Source organism: Odocoileus virginianus, chromosome 33 (genome assembly GCF_023699985.2).
Source record: "Odocoileus virginianus isolate 20LAN1187 ecotype Illinois chromosome 33, Ovbor_1.2, whole genome shotgun sequence".
Lineage (NCBI taxonomy): Eukaryota > Metazoa > Chordata > Mammalia > Artiodactyla > Cervidae > Odocoileus > Odocoileus virginianus.
Genome location: NC_069706.1, coordinates 2,551,063 through 2,566,797, shown reverse-complemented (window position 1 = coordinate 2,566,797; position 15,735 = coordinate 2,551,063). Strand labels below are relative to the sequence as shown.

Genomic DNA, 15,735 nt, shown 5'->3' with positions numbered 1-15,735 from the left:
CGCCTTCTGAAGCGCAGACTGCCCGCTCCTAGTGAGGAGACCAGGCTTCCGCACCGGAAACGAGGCACCGGGCGTGACATCACGGCCGCCTAGGCACCCGGTCTCCCAGAAGGCACCGCGTCCCGGTCGTTCTCCCCAACTAACCGCAGCTCAGACAAATAATAGCTGGCTGCCAGTGAGGACACCCCGAAGGGCGAGGGTTGGCCTGGGCTTCTCGCGCATAGTTTCCCAGTCTCTTCCTGAGTCTGGGTCCGGGGTTGCCCCCAGCGTGCGCCCAGGCACAGCAGAACCCCAAAAGGTGAGGGGCTCCGGGAGGGCGGGAACCAGACTGAGGCGACCTTTAGGGAGCGAAACAGGGGCCATTGCTGGAGCGCACCCCCGCCAATGCCGCCAGCTGGACTTTGCGGTGAAGGTGCTCCTTGGCCAGTGGGAGAGGCTGAAGAGTGGGCCTGGCCCAGTGGGCCCTACTGGGATGCCCCCTGTCCCTCTTACAAGACTTTGAGGGCGGAAAAGAGTCGGCTGGCCACACGTAGACCCCTCATGCGGCATTGCGCTTGCTCCTTGGGTCAGCTGCCCCCTGAAGGACATCCTAGGGCTGTCCAAGGGCTGCGGTGAGGCCAGATTCAGTGGCCAAGCTGACCTCTAACAGGATGCCCTCGTTATTGAACCTTGGATTTCCTGTCTTTTGGCCCGTTGCTTTTTTTTTTTTTTTTGGTCCCAGCGTGAGTGGAACCACTTTTCCTAATGGAGTTTGGGCTTCGCATTATCGTGAGGACGACCCTTGGCCTTCTGGCGGTTGTCTTTGCTCCCTTCTGTTTGGCCCTTGAGGTTTGGACATCTACTTCCTCCATTCGCAGGATATTCCTTTCAGGTCTTACTGAGAGTATCAGGTTCAGGGGTCTTCCTTTCAGTTTTGAGTTCCCTACCCCAGCTTATCTTTCCTTACTGATTTAGATTTCATGTGGCCTCACTGCCCAAGAAACATATTGGAGTATGCTTAGCCTGACCCATGGTTTCTCTCATCTACAGCTGACTGACAGGTTTTCTCCAGTAAGAGGTGGCTCTTGAAGCTCTGCAGAAACAAGTGTGGTGTGTGATTTCAAGGCACGATGGCTGCAAAAGTGGTCCCTATGCCCCCCAAGCCAAAGCGGTCCTTTATACTGAGAGTCCCTCCCAACTCCAAGCTGGGCCAAGACCTACTTCGAGATGCTACTAGTGGACCCAAGATCATCCACCAACTGGTTCTGGAGCACTTCCTCACCTTCTTGCCCAAGCCAAGCTTAGTCCAACCCAGTCAGAAAATCAAGGAGACCTTGGTTATTATGAAGGATGTGAGTTCAGACCTTCAGAATAGAGGTAAGAAGCACATACTGTTTCACTAGAAGAAAGAGGGTGGTACTGGGGGTTGAGCTAGGCTTCCATAGTAATAGTGAATTGAAGTTAGGAAGGTGGGTGTTGAAAAAAGGAGTTGATTCCAATAAGTCAACATGCCAGAAAGAGGAAGGGAGTATTTTTTTCCTCAAGCTGGGTTTGAGTGATTTGCTAAGTGTGTGTAAAGCTATAGAATAGACTAACATTTTTTGTAGTGTCATTTTTACTGATACATTTCGGGAGGGGGAATCTTTTTTTTCTTTTGCCATGACATGCAGCATGTGGGATCTTAGTTCCCCAACGAGGGATCGAATCTGCACCCCCTGCATTAGAAAGATGGAGTCTTATACACTGAACTGCCAGGGAAGCCTGGGGAATATGTTTTTAGGATAAAGAAATGTCAATGAATTATTGAATTGGCTTCAGCTTATGTGGAATCTTGTTAACTTTTGTGCTTGCTGTGGACATCTTCAGACTTTATCATACCCCAACCTTCCCCTTAGTGGTAATGGAAATTTAAAAGGTGCTTAGGAGAATCATCTTTTTTTTTTAAGGAAAAGACACCGTGTAGGTTCAAGACCCTGTGGTTTGAGGCTTGACCTCTGACTGGGCTCATAGGAGCAGAAAAAGCTATGAGTTACCTACCAAGGGAATGATCTAGCTTCAAAATGTGGGTAGAATCTTTGTATTTGAGTCACTGACTTTTCTTTTAACTGCAGCTTCCTCTTTCCCCAGTGCAACTTCGTCCCTTAGTGAAGCTTCTGCCTAGAGAAGGAACCCAACAGAAACAGGAGACAGTATCTCTGTGTCTGAAATCTGAATCTGAGGTGAGTTCAGCTTTCCTGTTCACTGTTTGGGTACATCACCCTCTCTGCTCTCACAGTCCTCCCACATATAAAAACACACTCTAGGGAGTCAGCAGGGAGACTGGGCTCATTCTTCACTGCCTTCTTAGACAGTTGTGTTCTGTTTTTCCCCTGGCTTCTCTCTGACCCTGGCTTTCTGGTCTGCATGAGACTTGTAGATCCCTTTCACCATCCCTTCCCCAATCTTTTGGTCTCAGTCTTTCTTAACAGCAAGGCTGTCAAGGAACCTTTGTTACTAAGAGGAAGGGGGCCTGTTGTTCTTTCAGAAACTGGTGGTCTTTGAGGATTTGAACGTATTTCACTCCCAAGAAGAATGTGTAAGCCTGGATCCTGCTCAGCAGCCCACCTCAGAGATGGAAGAAGACAGCATTGGGGAGATGATGCTACTGGGTAAGAAATCAAGTCCCTTGTATGTTTAGATTGAAAGCTATGGGAAAAGCATGATTCTGTTTCATCTCAAATATTTTTTGAGACACTGGTCACACCAGCTAAGTACATGTTCTTACATGCATATTTATGTTTTATTCTATGTGGCAGAGCCTTTCCAGCTGAGAGTGGCCATTTTTCCTGTATCTTTGGGGCAGCAAGGGTGGAGGGCATCTCTCCTGGTAATCAAGACCTGCGGCTGATGTGCTAACATCACACATTTAAACGGAAAGCACATGCATACTGTTTCTGAATCCACCTTCTGCATCTAGTGGTATTCTCTCAACAGATATATTTTACATCACTGTTTTCTTTTTTTTTTTTTTCCATTAATTTTTATTAGTTGGAGGCTAATTACTTTACATCATTGCAGTAGTTTTTGTCATACATTGAAATGAATTAGCCATGGATTTACATGTATTCCCCATCCCGGTCCCCCCTCCCACCTCCCTCTCCACCCGATCCCTCTGGGTCTTACCAGTGCACCAGGCCCGAGCACTTGTCTCATGCACCCAACCTGGGCTGGTGATCTGTTTCACCCTAGATAATATACATGTTTCGATGCTGTTCTCTTGAAACATCCCACCCTCACCTTCTCCCAGAGTCCACAAGTCTGTTCTATACATCTGAGTCTCTTTTTCTGTTTTGCATATAGGATTATCATTACCATCTTTCTAAATTCCATATATATGTGTTAGTATACTGTAATGGTCTTTATCTTTCTGGCTTACTTCGCTCTGTGTAATGGGCTCCAGTTTCATCCATCTCATTAGAACTGATTCAAATGAATTCTTTTTAATGGCTGAGTAATATTCCATGGTGTATATGTACCACAGCTTCCTCATCCATTCGTCTGCTGATGGGCATCTAGGTTGCTTCCATGTCCTGGCTATTATAAACAGTGCTGCGATGAACATCGGGGTGCATGTGTCTCTTTCAGATCTGGTTTCCTCGGTGTTTATGCCCAGAAGTGGGATTGCTGGGTCATATGGCAGTTCTATTTCCAGCTTTTTAAGAAATCTCCACATTGTTTTCCATAGTGGCTGTACTAATTTACATTCCCACCAACAGTGTAAGAGGGTTCCCTTTTCTCCACACCCTCTCCAGCATTTATTGATTGTGGACTTTTGGATAGCAGCCATCCTGACTGGCGTATAATGGTACCTCATTGTGGTTTTGATTTGCATTTCTCTGATAATGAGTGATGTTGAGCATCTTTTCATGTGTTTGTTAGCCACCTGTATGTCTTCCTTGGAGAAATGTCTGTTTAGTTCTTTGGCCCATTTTTTGATTGGGTCATTTATTTTTCTGGAGTTGAGCTGGAGGAGTTGCTTGTATATTTTTGAGATTAATCCTTTGTCTGTTGCTTCATTTGCTATTATTTTCTCCCAATCTGAGGGCTGTCTTTTCACCTTGCTTATAGTTTCCTTTGTTGTGCAAAAGCTTTTAAGTTTCATTAGGTCCCATTTGTTTATTTTTGCTTTTATTTCTAAAATTCTGGGATGTGGGTCATAGAGGATCCTGCTGTGATTTATGTTGGAGAGTGTTTTGCCTATGTTCTCCTCTAGGAGTTTTATAGTTTCTGGTCTTACATTTAGATCTTTAATCCATTTTGAGTTTATTTTTGTGTATGGTGTTAGAAAGTGTTCTAGTTTCATTCTTTTACAGGTGGTTGACCAGTTTTCCCAGCACCACTTGTTAAAGAGGTTGTCTTTTTTCCATTGTATATCCTCGCCTCCTTTGTCGAAGATAAGGTGACCATAGGTTCGTGGATTTATCTCTGGGCTTTCTATTCTGTTCCATTGATCTATATTTCTGTCTTTGTGCCAGTACCATACTGTCTTGATGACTGTGGCTTTGTAGTATAGTCTGAAGTCAGGCAGGTTGATTCCTCCAGTTCCATTCTTCTTTCTCAGGATTACTTTGGCTATTCGAGGTTTTTTGTATTTCCATACAAATTGTGAAATTATTTGTTCTAGTTCTGTGAAAAATACCGTTGGTAGTTTGATAGGGATTGCATTGAATCTATAGATTGCTTTGGGTAGTATAGCCATTTTGACAATATTGATTCTTCCAATCCATGAACACGGTATATTTCTCCATCTGTTTGTGTCCTCTTTGATTTCTTTCATTGGTGTTTTATAGTTTCCTATGTATAGGTCTTTTATTTCTTTAGGTAGATATACTCCTAAGTATTTTATTCTTTTTGTTGCAATGGTACATCACTGTTTTCATTGGACACTTGACTAATTCTTTTTTAAGTCTTATTTTGTCATTGGTGTTCAATAGCTGTTAAGCCTACTAGTGTAAGAGAAAATATATCCAATTTTTGATGTAAGTATTATCTAGCATTTGTTAAACACATGTATACTAATATGTGCTAGACACTATTCTGAGTACTTTACATGCATTTATTATCTCATGTAATTGTCATGTTAGCACTGTGGGGTATAGGAATCATTATTATGTTATAGATGATGGAACTGAAGTAGAGAAAAGTTAAATTTACTGAAGGTCACACAGCAGTAAGTAGTAGAGCAGGGATTTTTTTTTTTTAATGTTTATTTATTTGGCTGCATCAAGTCTTACTTGCAGCATGTGAACTCTTTAGTTGCCGTATGTGGTATCTAGTTCCCTGACAAGGATTGAATCTGGGCCCCCTGTATTGGGAGGACAAACTCTTAGCCACTAAACCACCAGGGAAGTCCCACCATTATCATCTTTAATGGGAAACGCTGAGAGGCATTCCCACTAGAATTAGGATACAACAACAAAGCCCACTGTCACTACTACTGTTTAACATTGTGTTTTGGGGGGCCTCCCTGGTGGCTCAGATGGTAAAGAGTCTGCCTGCAATGCAGGAGTCCTAGGTTCAATCCCTGGGTTGGGAAGATCCCCTGGAGAAGGGAATGGCTACCCACTCTAGTATTCTTGCCTGGAGAATCCCATGGACAGAGGAACCTAGCAGGCTATAGTCTATGGGGTTGCAAAGAGTCGGACACGACTGAGCAACTGATACTTTCACTTTCTTTTCAGGTGTTAGGTAGTACAGTTAAATGAGAAAGAAACTAAACATACAAGAATTTAAGAGAAAGATAAAACTACATCTATTTACATATAATATAAATGTGTAGCTGGAAAATTCTAGAGAATGTATGAAAACTTATTACATATTATAGGTGTATTCAGTAAGGCAATGAGATGTAAAATTTTTATACAGAAATCATTTATGGAAACACATTCATTTAGAACAGAGGTCCCCAACCTCCAGGATCTAATGCCTGATGATCTGAGATGGGGCTGATGTAAAGTGCACAATAAATGTAATGTGCTTGAATCATCCTGAAACCCCACCCTCCTACCCAAAGGGTACATGGAAAAATTATCTTCCCATGAAGCCGGTCCCTGGTTCCAGAAAGGTTGGAGACTAGTGATTTAGAAGATATGCATTAGGAACAAAAAAAGATCAAGCATCTAGAAATAAACTTAAGAAATGTGCAGAAATGATGAGGAAAATAAAACACTTCTAAAGGTCACAAAAGTAAATTTGAATGAATGGAAAGAAATATCATGTTCTAGGTTGGAAAGATTTAATATTAAAAAGGTCAGTTCTCCCCAAATTAATTTATGAATTCAATGTAGTCCCTTTACTGAAACCAATAGGATTCCCCCCCCCCCCCCCGGAACTGGACAGTCTGATTTCAAATTCAAGTGGAAAAATAACTGCAAGTAACCAGGAAAATTGGAAAGAAGAGCAGTGGGGCAGGAGAGTTATAGTGTACCAGATGTTTAAGCAGCCTCTAAAACCTGTCATGAAAACAATATATAGTTTTGGCATGTGAGTAGCTAGACCAATGGGATGGACTAAGAAGTGCAGAAATAGGTTTAGATACACATGGAGATTTAGTTTGTGATAAAGTTGGAATCCCCTGTCAGCAAGGTAAAGAGGGACTTTTTGGTAAAAGGTCCAGTGAAAACGTAGCCTCTTGGTGAGTCATACCTTATTTTGCACACCAAGAAGAACGCCAGGTGGGTCAAAGATTTAAATGTTTTTTTAAAAACAATTAGAACATGTGGGTGAATTCCTTTATAACCATGGGATAGGATGACTTTTCTAATAAAGACTCAAAAATCCAGAAGTCTTTTAAAGAAAAGATCAATAAGGTAAATACATAAAAATTTAAAAACTTTTTATCGCTTCTCGGCCTTTTGGCTCAGATCATGTGTAAAAATTTTAAAACTTCTTATGACAAAATATTTAAACAAATAAAGTGCAGTAAATTGTAGGTACATACATGACTACTGGAAAAACCATAGCTTTGACTAGATGGACCTTTGTCAACAAAGTAACGTCTCTGCTTTTTAATATGCTGTCTAGGTTGGTCATAGCTTTTCTTCCAAGGAGCAAGCGTCTTTTAATTTCATGGCCACCGTCACCATCTGCAGTGATTTTGGAGCCCAAGAAAATGAAGTCTGTCATTGTTTCCCCATCTGTTTGCCATGAAGTGATGGGACCAGATGCCATGATCTTAAGTTTTTTGAATGTTGAGTTTTAAGCCAACTTTTTCACTCTCCTTTTCCACTTTCATCAAGAGACTCTTTAGTTCTTTGCTTTCTGCCATAAGGGTGGTGTCGTCTGCATATCTGAGGTTATTGATATTTCTCCTGGCAATCTTTTTTTTTTTTTCTCCTGGCAATCTTAATTTCAACTTGTGCTTCATCTAGACCAGCATTTCACATGATGTACTCTGCATATAAGTTAAATAAGCAGGGTGACAATATACAGCCTTGACATACTCCTTTCCCAATTTGGAACCAGTCTGTTGTTCCATGTCTGGTTCAAACTGTTGCTTCTTGACCTGCATACAGATTTCTCAGGAGGCAGTTAAGATGGTCTGGTATTCCCATCTCTTTTAAGAATTTTCCACAGTTTGATGTGAGCCACACAGTCAAAGGCTTCAGCATAGTCAATGAAGCAGAAGTAAATGTTTTTCTGGAATTCTCTTGATTTTTCTATGGTCCACCAGATGTTGGCAATTTGATCTCTGGTTTCTCTGTTTTTTCTAAATCCAACTTGAACATCTGGAAGTTCTCAGTTCACATACTGTTGAAGCCTAGCTTAGAGAATTTTGAGCATTACTTTGCTAGCATGTGAGATGAATGTGGGGTTGAACATTCTTTGGCATTGCCTTTCTTTCTTTGGGATTGGAATGAGACAGGGATTAGAGTATGGCTTTTCAGTGTAATTTTCATATTTTGATTTAGAGCCATATAAGTATATCAGCTACTAAAATTCTCTATTTTTAAAGTTAGTACAATAAAGGAATGTTAAATGCAGTTGAGTTTCAGTTAATTGTTCTCAAAACAGATACTTAGTTCTTTAACTTAATATTTTTATGAAAAAGGGGTTAGGGAGAATGAATATTGGAAAAAAGGGGGAACCAAAATATGATTTGTATTTAGAAAATTTTGAAGGATCAATTAAAACATTATGATATTTAATAGTTTTACAGTAGGTCAGTAGGAATAAATATTTAACTATCAGCATTCTTAAACACAAAATAACGAGAGCTCTCCTTCAGAATGACTATAAAATAGGAGTAAAATAGATGTTTTATATGGTAAATAGAAGAGATTTTTTGAATATTGGAGAGAAACAGGTCTAAATGGGAAAACTAAAATCATGTAAAGATATCAGTGTTCTCCAGACTTATACTGTAAATGTACTTTATCAAATTGGTGAAAGAAGTGAATGTTCTGACTAACCCTACCAATATTAGACATGTTACGAACAACAAATCGTGTGATAATAAACTTCCAACAGTATCAGAGTTAAATAAAAATAAGTCATAAAAGAATGGCCAGAAAAAAAAAGGATGGCCAGAAAACAATAGAAATTTATTGGATTTTAAAAGACTGATTTTCTTGTTTTAAGTTGTGGGGTTATTCTAGAGAAAGACTTTAATTAAAAAAATATATCAGTGATAAAGAGATTAAGATTTATAATACAATTTATGTATTATTTTTATTTATTTTATTTTTGGCTCCACTGGGTCTTCGTTGCTGCGGGCAGGCTTTCTCTGGTTGCAGTGCTCGGACTTGCCAATGCAGTGTCTTCTCTTGTTGCAGAGCATGGGCTGTAGGGTGCTTAGGCTCAGTAGTTGTGGTGCATAGGCTTAGTTGCTCCTTGGCATGTGAGATCTTCCTGGACTAGGGATCGAACCCATGTCCCCTGCATTGGCAGGTAGATTCTCAATCCCTGTATCACCAGGGAAGTCCTATAAAATTTATTTAAATTTATAAAAGTGACAGCCAATATATAAATTATTAGTTTGCAATAATCAAAGTGCAAAATAAAGCTACAATGAGAAACCATTCTATACCTATTAAATAAATATTTGAAAATTATATCTACTACCAGCAAGATTAGTTAAAATTGATACCTAGCCACATGTTGATGGTTATATTGAAATCTGTAGAGTTCCTTTGGAAAGCAGGTATGTCAGTTCATATCAAAAGCTGTGATACAGAAAAAAATTGTCCTGTGCTTTGGCCAAACATTTTCATTATCCTAAGGGAATCATTAAATGAAATAATTTTAAAAGAAAGAAATCTATTGGTATGAAAGTGCTAAATCCAGCAGAGATTCAGATTCTGGCTTTAGGATTAATCACATTATTTTTTTTTTCTCCCCCCTTTTTTTTTTTCCCCCACTTATTTTTATTAGTTGGAGGCTAATTACAATATTGTAGTGGGTTTTGTCATACATTGACATGAATCAGCCATGGAGTTACATGAGGATTAATCACATTATTTAAAGTAGTTGATTTCATCCTTTAATTTCATAAGTTGCCCAGAGTCAGACAAAGTCCCTTGTCATTCCATCTGTTCATAGCATACTTTTTTTCTTTTGGCTTTTTTACCTAGTCTTTGTGATCTGGTGGGTTTTTTTTTTTTATGGAACCCTTCACAAATTTGCGTGTCATCCTTGCACAGGGGCCATGCTAGTCTTCTCTATATCATTCCCATTTTAGTATATGTGCTGCCAGAGCAAGCGCTGTAATCTGTTATTTTACACAGACTTTTTTGGGAAATACAAGTCCTAAGTATACAGCTCAGATTTCCACATAATGAACACATTTGTCTAAAATTTATCTAAAATCAACTAATACCCCAGATATCCCTCTTGTGGTCCTGCTCAGTCACTAGTTCCCATTCTCCCCCCAAAAATGACAACCATTGACTTCTACCATAGTTTTCATTTTATCAATTGTAGTAGTTTTTTTTTTTTTTTTAATGTAGATCATTTTTTCTTTTTGACTACACTGTGCAGTATGCAGGATCTTTAGTCCCCTGACCGGGGATCAAACTCAGTGGAAGCACAGCTTCTTAACCACTGGATTGCCAGGACAGTTCATTGTAGTAATGCTTTCATGTCCAAAAAAATAATACACTGTGTAAAAATACTTTGCCTCCTTTAGTTGGGGTCATTTGGATTGTTTGCAGTTTTTCACTATATTGGATGTTATAATATTAGCTAATACTATAATATAGTGAAAACCTGGAAGTAACTCATCTAAACATTTACTTACTAGCCTCCTAAAGATTACAAGTAGTACCTTTTAATATTTATGTCCTTCACCCCCTGGTCCTTATTAGCTCAGTGATTTACACATAATATAAGATCAGTATGAACTTGTTGAGTACTTGGTGCCTATTCAGAAAACAAACATGGAAATCTTTCAGTCTAGTTCCACACATTTCATTTAAAAAAAAGAGAGAGAAAGAGGACTATGTGCTTGCATTATGGGTAAGGGAAGATTTATCAGTCATGTATCCCACCCTCAATAAGGGTGAGGAAGTGTTGATGGCAGCTGTCTGCCAGTCAGATTTCTTTCTTTTTTTTTTTTTTTTTTTTATAAGTCCGGTTACCTTGGAGTTTGTTTAAATTAAGAGAAACAGGTCATAAGGTTTTCATGCAATACACACTTCGTTCTTTAAATAACAATTGTGACAAATAACAGAAATTATTAAGGAATGCTGCACTTGTGATCCATACAAAACACCAACATTTTGGGTTGTACACAATTTAAAGAAATGTCCTGAACACTTTTTGAAATACTGTAATAGCCAATACATACAGGCATGCCTTAGGTGGCCATAGGAATGCAGTTTAGAAAATAAAGAAAAAAAATCACACTGGAACTACTTAATTTCTTCAAAACCACTGAGCAAGAAAAGCAACATTGAACTTCCATACTGATTTTATATAATGTCTATACAGTACCTTGACTTAAATCCAAGAGTAAAAGTTAAGACTCTCCTCCTTTATTTTTGGTAAACAACTGCATGGTAAACTTAGATGACTTTTTCCCCTGGATTTTACCTGGGAGTGGCCTTTTTAATTTTTTATTTAAAAGAGGGCAGGTTTGGCACTTTTATACTGATGTCACCAATGTTAATATTTCTTGGGATCTCAGGAAGATTCATATTCTTTACAGCTGATACAGCGCGGGCTGGAGCTCCTGCTAAGCCAGCCTCAGATTTCTCCAGTTTATTCTGTGCATCAATCTGTGTAACAATCTCATTCATGTTGGTCTCCAATACCATTCCCCCCATCACCATTTCTGCAAGAATATTGTGAACCTTGTCTACACGGAAAATTAGATCCAGTTCACAGACGTTTTCAAAACACTTGTCTAATGTTTCCACAAATACTTGAATTAGATCTAAAATGCCAAGTTCACTTTCTGAAGAATCCACACAGAAGACAAAATATAACGTTGCATAATGTCTATAAATCAGTTTGTTGTCAGATCCTCCGATTAATAATCCTCCTTCTAGGAAATTACAAACATTTTCATCTCTCTTAGATACCAAATGGAATGTCTCCCTGATGATTTGCTGTTGTGTATCTTCACTGTAGGGCTGGTAGAACTTGGAGAGCCGCGGCTTCCCGTGGTTGTTAAAGATGAGGATCGCCTTGATCATGGCTGAGCCGGGCGGACTGGGTGGGAGCTGGGGGCCAGGGCGGGAGCAGACGCGCGAGCCTCGCCTCGGGATCTCGCAGGCTGTCCTTCCCCACCCGCCCCCTCCCGCACACGCGCGCGCGCGCCCCCTGCCAGTCAGATTTCTGACTTTCAAGGTTTTGGTCTCATGAGAAATCTAACTTGGTTTTCCTGCATGGTATCATGTCCCTCAAAAATGATTAGATTTTCTCTCTGTTTCAACAGTCAGTGGCAATAATCCTGAGGGTGAAGAGCTTCAGACGGAACCTGTAGAGGATGAAGATCATAGAGAAGAGTCTTCAGATTGTGATGAAATGAATTGTTCCATGGTCCCTGAGCAGTCTCCAGATTGCCAAAAAGAAGAAAGATTAAATACATCTATTCCAAAGGAAAGGAAAATGAGAAATCTTTTAGTTACCATTGAAAATGATACTCCTCTAGAGGAACTCTCAAAATATGTGGATATTAATGTTATCGCACTTACCCGAAATCGTAGAACAAGAAGATGCTATACTTGTCCGCTGTGTGGGAAACAGTTTAATGAGAGTTCTTACCTTATTTCCCACCAGAGGACTCACACTGGAGAAAAGCCCTATGACTGCAGTCACTGTGGGAAAAGCTTTAATCATAAACCAAACCTTAATAAGCATGAGAGAATCCATACAGGAGAGAAACCTTATTCATGTTCTCAGTGTGGGAAAAACTTCCGTCAGAATTCTCATCGAAGTCGCCATGAAGGAATCCATATAAGGGAAAAGATATTTAAGTGTCCAGAATGTGGGAAAACCTTCCCAGAAAACAAAGAGTTTGTGATTCACTTGCAGAGTCACGAGACCAAGAGGCCATATGGTTGTAAAAAGTGTGGGAGAAGATTTGGTCGGCTGTCGAACTGCACCCGGCATGAAAAAACCCACTCAGCATGTGAGACCGGAAAACAGAAGTAACATCAGGGAAAGGTCTGATGTTACCACCTCAAACTGAAATATTCCATAAATAATTCTGAATTGCCAGGCTGTCTGAAAAGATACAGATAAAACCTCGTTATAGCCAAAATCAGATAAATATTGAAGTTTGCCGAAACCTCAAGTTTTTAGAAAATTCGCAGGGAAAACAAAACATCCTCAAGGGCTATACCTCAGTTAGCAACCAGACTTTTTAGACTAAAGAGCTTTCTTTTGTGAACTTACACAACGATGTACAGCTCACAGATCCCTTTCCTAAAAAAGGCTTTGAAATAGGAGTCTGGGGGCTGCTTACCTTAAGGTGAAGACTGACAAGTGTACTGAAAGTATCAGAATATTCCATTCCCCCCCTACATAGGAATTCACACCTGAGAAGTAATGTAAAGATCCTTATCTTAAACTGTTCCCCTGAAAGAACCAAACTACTGACTTGTTAATAAGAACAGCTTCTATCAGCCATTCATATCACCATCTAAAGATACCCTGAAAGCTTGAGAGATGAAAGGGATTGTTTACTTTGGAATATAGGAAAACACAGCAACTGAATGTCAAAGACTTATTCCATCATTTGTATGGGATCTAAAAACTAACGATCAACTTCAGTAACTCTTGCAGTTTGTGGTGAAAAGAGACATTTACAGAAATCCTCTTCACAGTGTAATTTAAAAGTGTCTGCTGTTCTTACTGTATTTTGTTCAGCTGTTAATTGCTCAAACAGCTCTCTCATGCCTTTGCCTTGCCGGAAGAAGTTTGGGTCACTCAGGCCTGGCCACCCAGCCCCGTTCCTGGAAAAACTTCTGAATTTTGTCCCTCTGTTAAGTCAGGAAAACCTGCCAGGAAGGTAACCCCAGGATCCTGCAGAGGGGGAGGAGGACATTGGCTTGGATCCGTGGCTGGTCAATAACCTTGCCATATGTGTAGTTCCCATCAGACCGTTGGCAATGGGTGGTCACTACCTCACAAGCATAGTGTTTTACTTTTAGAAATTATCTCTCCAGTGGCTCGCTCACATTACCCCTCAGGAGATAGGGTTCCAGCGTCCTCATTGTAGTGGACATTTGTTCTCTGTGGCCTCCTGGTACCCACATTTCCTGACTTGTCTGCCAGAAGCAAGGCCAGTGGTGCCTTCACAGGACCAATCCTGTGGTGTGTCATTTTCAGATTCTTATCAGTCTTGCTCCTCTTAGATTTCCTTAGGTTTTAAATTGGTATCTGTAATGGAACAGGCTAAATCCTGTACACTTATGGTCGAAAATTACCTTTACACGTTTTGTTCCCATCCAGAAACCTACCTTCCATGATTAGAGTATTCTGAGTACGTTTTTTCCTAATTTTCTTCCGGTAAGTTCTACACAAAACAAAATTTTGTTTTTGTAAATAGTTTTTTTTTCCATTGTATTTTTCTAGTTGGTTATTGCTCTTGCATAGGAAAGTTATTTTTAATTATATTTGCAAAACTAGCTACTTCTCTGAATGTAATTTTCAGTAATTTCTTGGTTCTGTTAAAATTTGTGATTAAAAATTATACCATCTATAAGTAATAGTTTTGTTTCTTCCTTTCTGCCTGTTGCTCTTTTTTGTTGTTACATTTAAAATAAGTTGTTCTAAACTTTGTTGTGGTGCAAAGCATACTAAGAGAAGGATGTTTTAAGATACAGTTGTCTTGAGTCGTACTCAAAGGTAGAAGAAGAAACCCCAACACTTAAAAGCCACATCAAAACAGGCCTTTATCCATGTTGTGTATTTCAAGCCTACTGTACCCTTTAAAATAAGGGACAAAACTGGCTGTCAGCGTTATTCTCTTACTCATTTGCAAGTCTGGCCCAGGTTTACCCAGTTATCATGCAGAGGGACCCACCTGCATGCCCAGAAAACTTAAAGGCTAAATGACTGTCAGAAAAGGGAGGTGAGGTCCCGGGGGTGAGTGGGTCCTGTCCCCTGCCCAAGGGTTGGGCCACAGAATCCCCAAGATGTTTGGGTGGGTGACACTCTCAAGACCCAAACTCCTTCTCCACACCCAGCAAATGCCTTCTGTGCCCCACATGTAGAGCGTGCAAAGTCTAAGTTACCAGGGAGAGCACCCCGAGAAGCTGTTAGTAATTTTAAAAGCAATTGGATAAAATAGTATGTAGGTAATGTATTGTTGGGCCTGTAGCACATAGAAATGTAACATCTGTGTAGCAATATAGTTGCCAGTAACAGCAAAGAAGCTGGGTGTGAGTAAAGCTTTACAGGACTAAGGAAATGACCACAGACAGTAAGGTAATAATTATAAGAATGTATTGTTTAGTTTGTAACATTGATACAATATGTAAACCAATAATACATAACTGCTTAAAATGTGGAAAGGGAATAAAACCATATAAAAGAAGCATTTCTGTATATAACAGAAATGGATATCACCAGATGGCCAACACCGAAATCAGCCAAAATCTTTGCAGCCAAAGATGGAGAAGCTCAGCAAAAACAAGACCTAGAGCTGACTGTGGCTCAGATCATGAACTCCTTATTGCCAAATTCAGACTTAAACTGAAGAAAGTAGGGATAACCATTATTCAGGTATGACCTAAGTCAAATCCCTTATGAATGTACAGTGTAAGTGAGAAATAGATTTAAGGGACTAGATCTGATAGAGAACCTGATGAACTATGGACAGAGGTTCGTGACATTGTACAGGAGACAGGGATCAAAACCATCCCCATGGAAAAGAAATGCAAAAAGGCAAAATGGTTGTCTGAGGGGGCCTTACAAATAGCTGTGAAAAGAAGAGAAGCAAAAAGCAAAGGAGAAAGGGAAAGATATACCCATTTGAATGCAGAGTTCCAAATAATAGCAAGGAGAGATAAGAAAGCCTTACTCTGATCAATGCAAAGAAATAGAGAAAAACAACAGAATGGGAAAGACTAGAGATCTCTTCAAGAAAATTAGAAATACCAAGGGAACATTTCATGCAAAATTGGGCACAATAAGGACAGAAATGGTATGGACCTAACAGAAGCAGAAGATATTAAGAAGAGGTGGCAAGAATACACAGAAGAACTGTGCAAAAAAGATCTTCATGACCCAGATAATCACAATGGTGTGATCACTCACCTAGAGCCA

The 15,735-nt window shown here is 39.9% G+C and overlaps 1 protein-coding gene, 1 non-coding gene and 1 pseudogene across 3 annotated transcripts; 1 reads left to right on the top strand and 2 right to left on the bottom strand.

Annotated features, from left to right (window-relative positions):
- The first annotated feature begins 57 nt into the window (after positions 1-57).
- On the top strand, positions 58-14,172 carry ZNF200 (zinc finger protein 200). Of its 2 annotated transcripts, XM_070461121.1 has the most exons (6): positions 58-298; positions 1,030-1,356; positions 2,107-2,198; positions 2,504-2,627; positions 6,062-6,064; positions 11,897-14,172. In XM_070461121.1, exons 2-6 carry the CDS (start codon positions 1,110-1,112, stop codon positions 12,613-12,615), a joined length of 1,185 nt encoding a protein of 394 aa, XP_070317222.1. In that variant the 5' UTR covers positions 58-298; positions 1,030-1,109; the 3' UTR covers positions 12,616-14,172. The 2 variants fall into 2 exon arrangements, with proteins under 2 accessions (XP_070317222.1, XP_070317221.1); XM_070461120.1 differs by lacking the exons at positions 6,062-6,064; positions 11,897-14,172 and adding an exon at positions 7,042-9,314.
- On the bottom strand, positions 9,615-9,721 carry LOC139032920 (U6 spliceosomal RNA). The gene has a single exon (XR_011485558.1). It is a non-coding gene; the product is annotated as a U6 spliceosomal RNA (small nuclear RNA).
- LOC139032863 (AP-3 complex subunit sigma-1 pseudogene) lies at positions 10,587-11,693 on the bottom strand (annotated as a pseudogene).
- Positions 14,173-15,735: the final 1,563 nt, after the last annotated feature.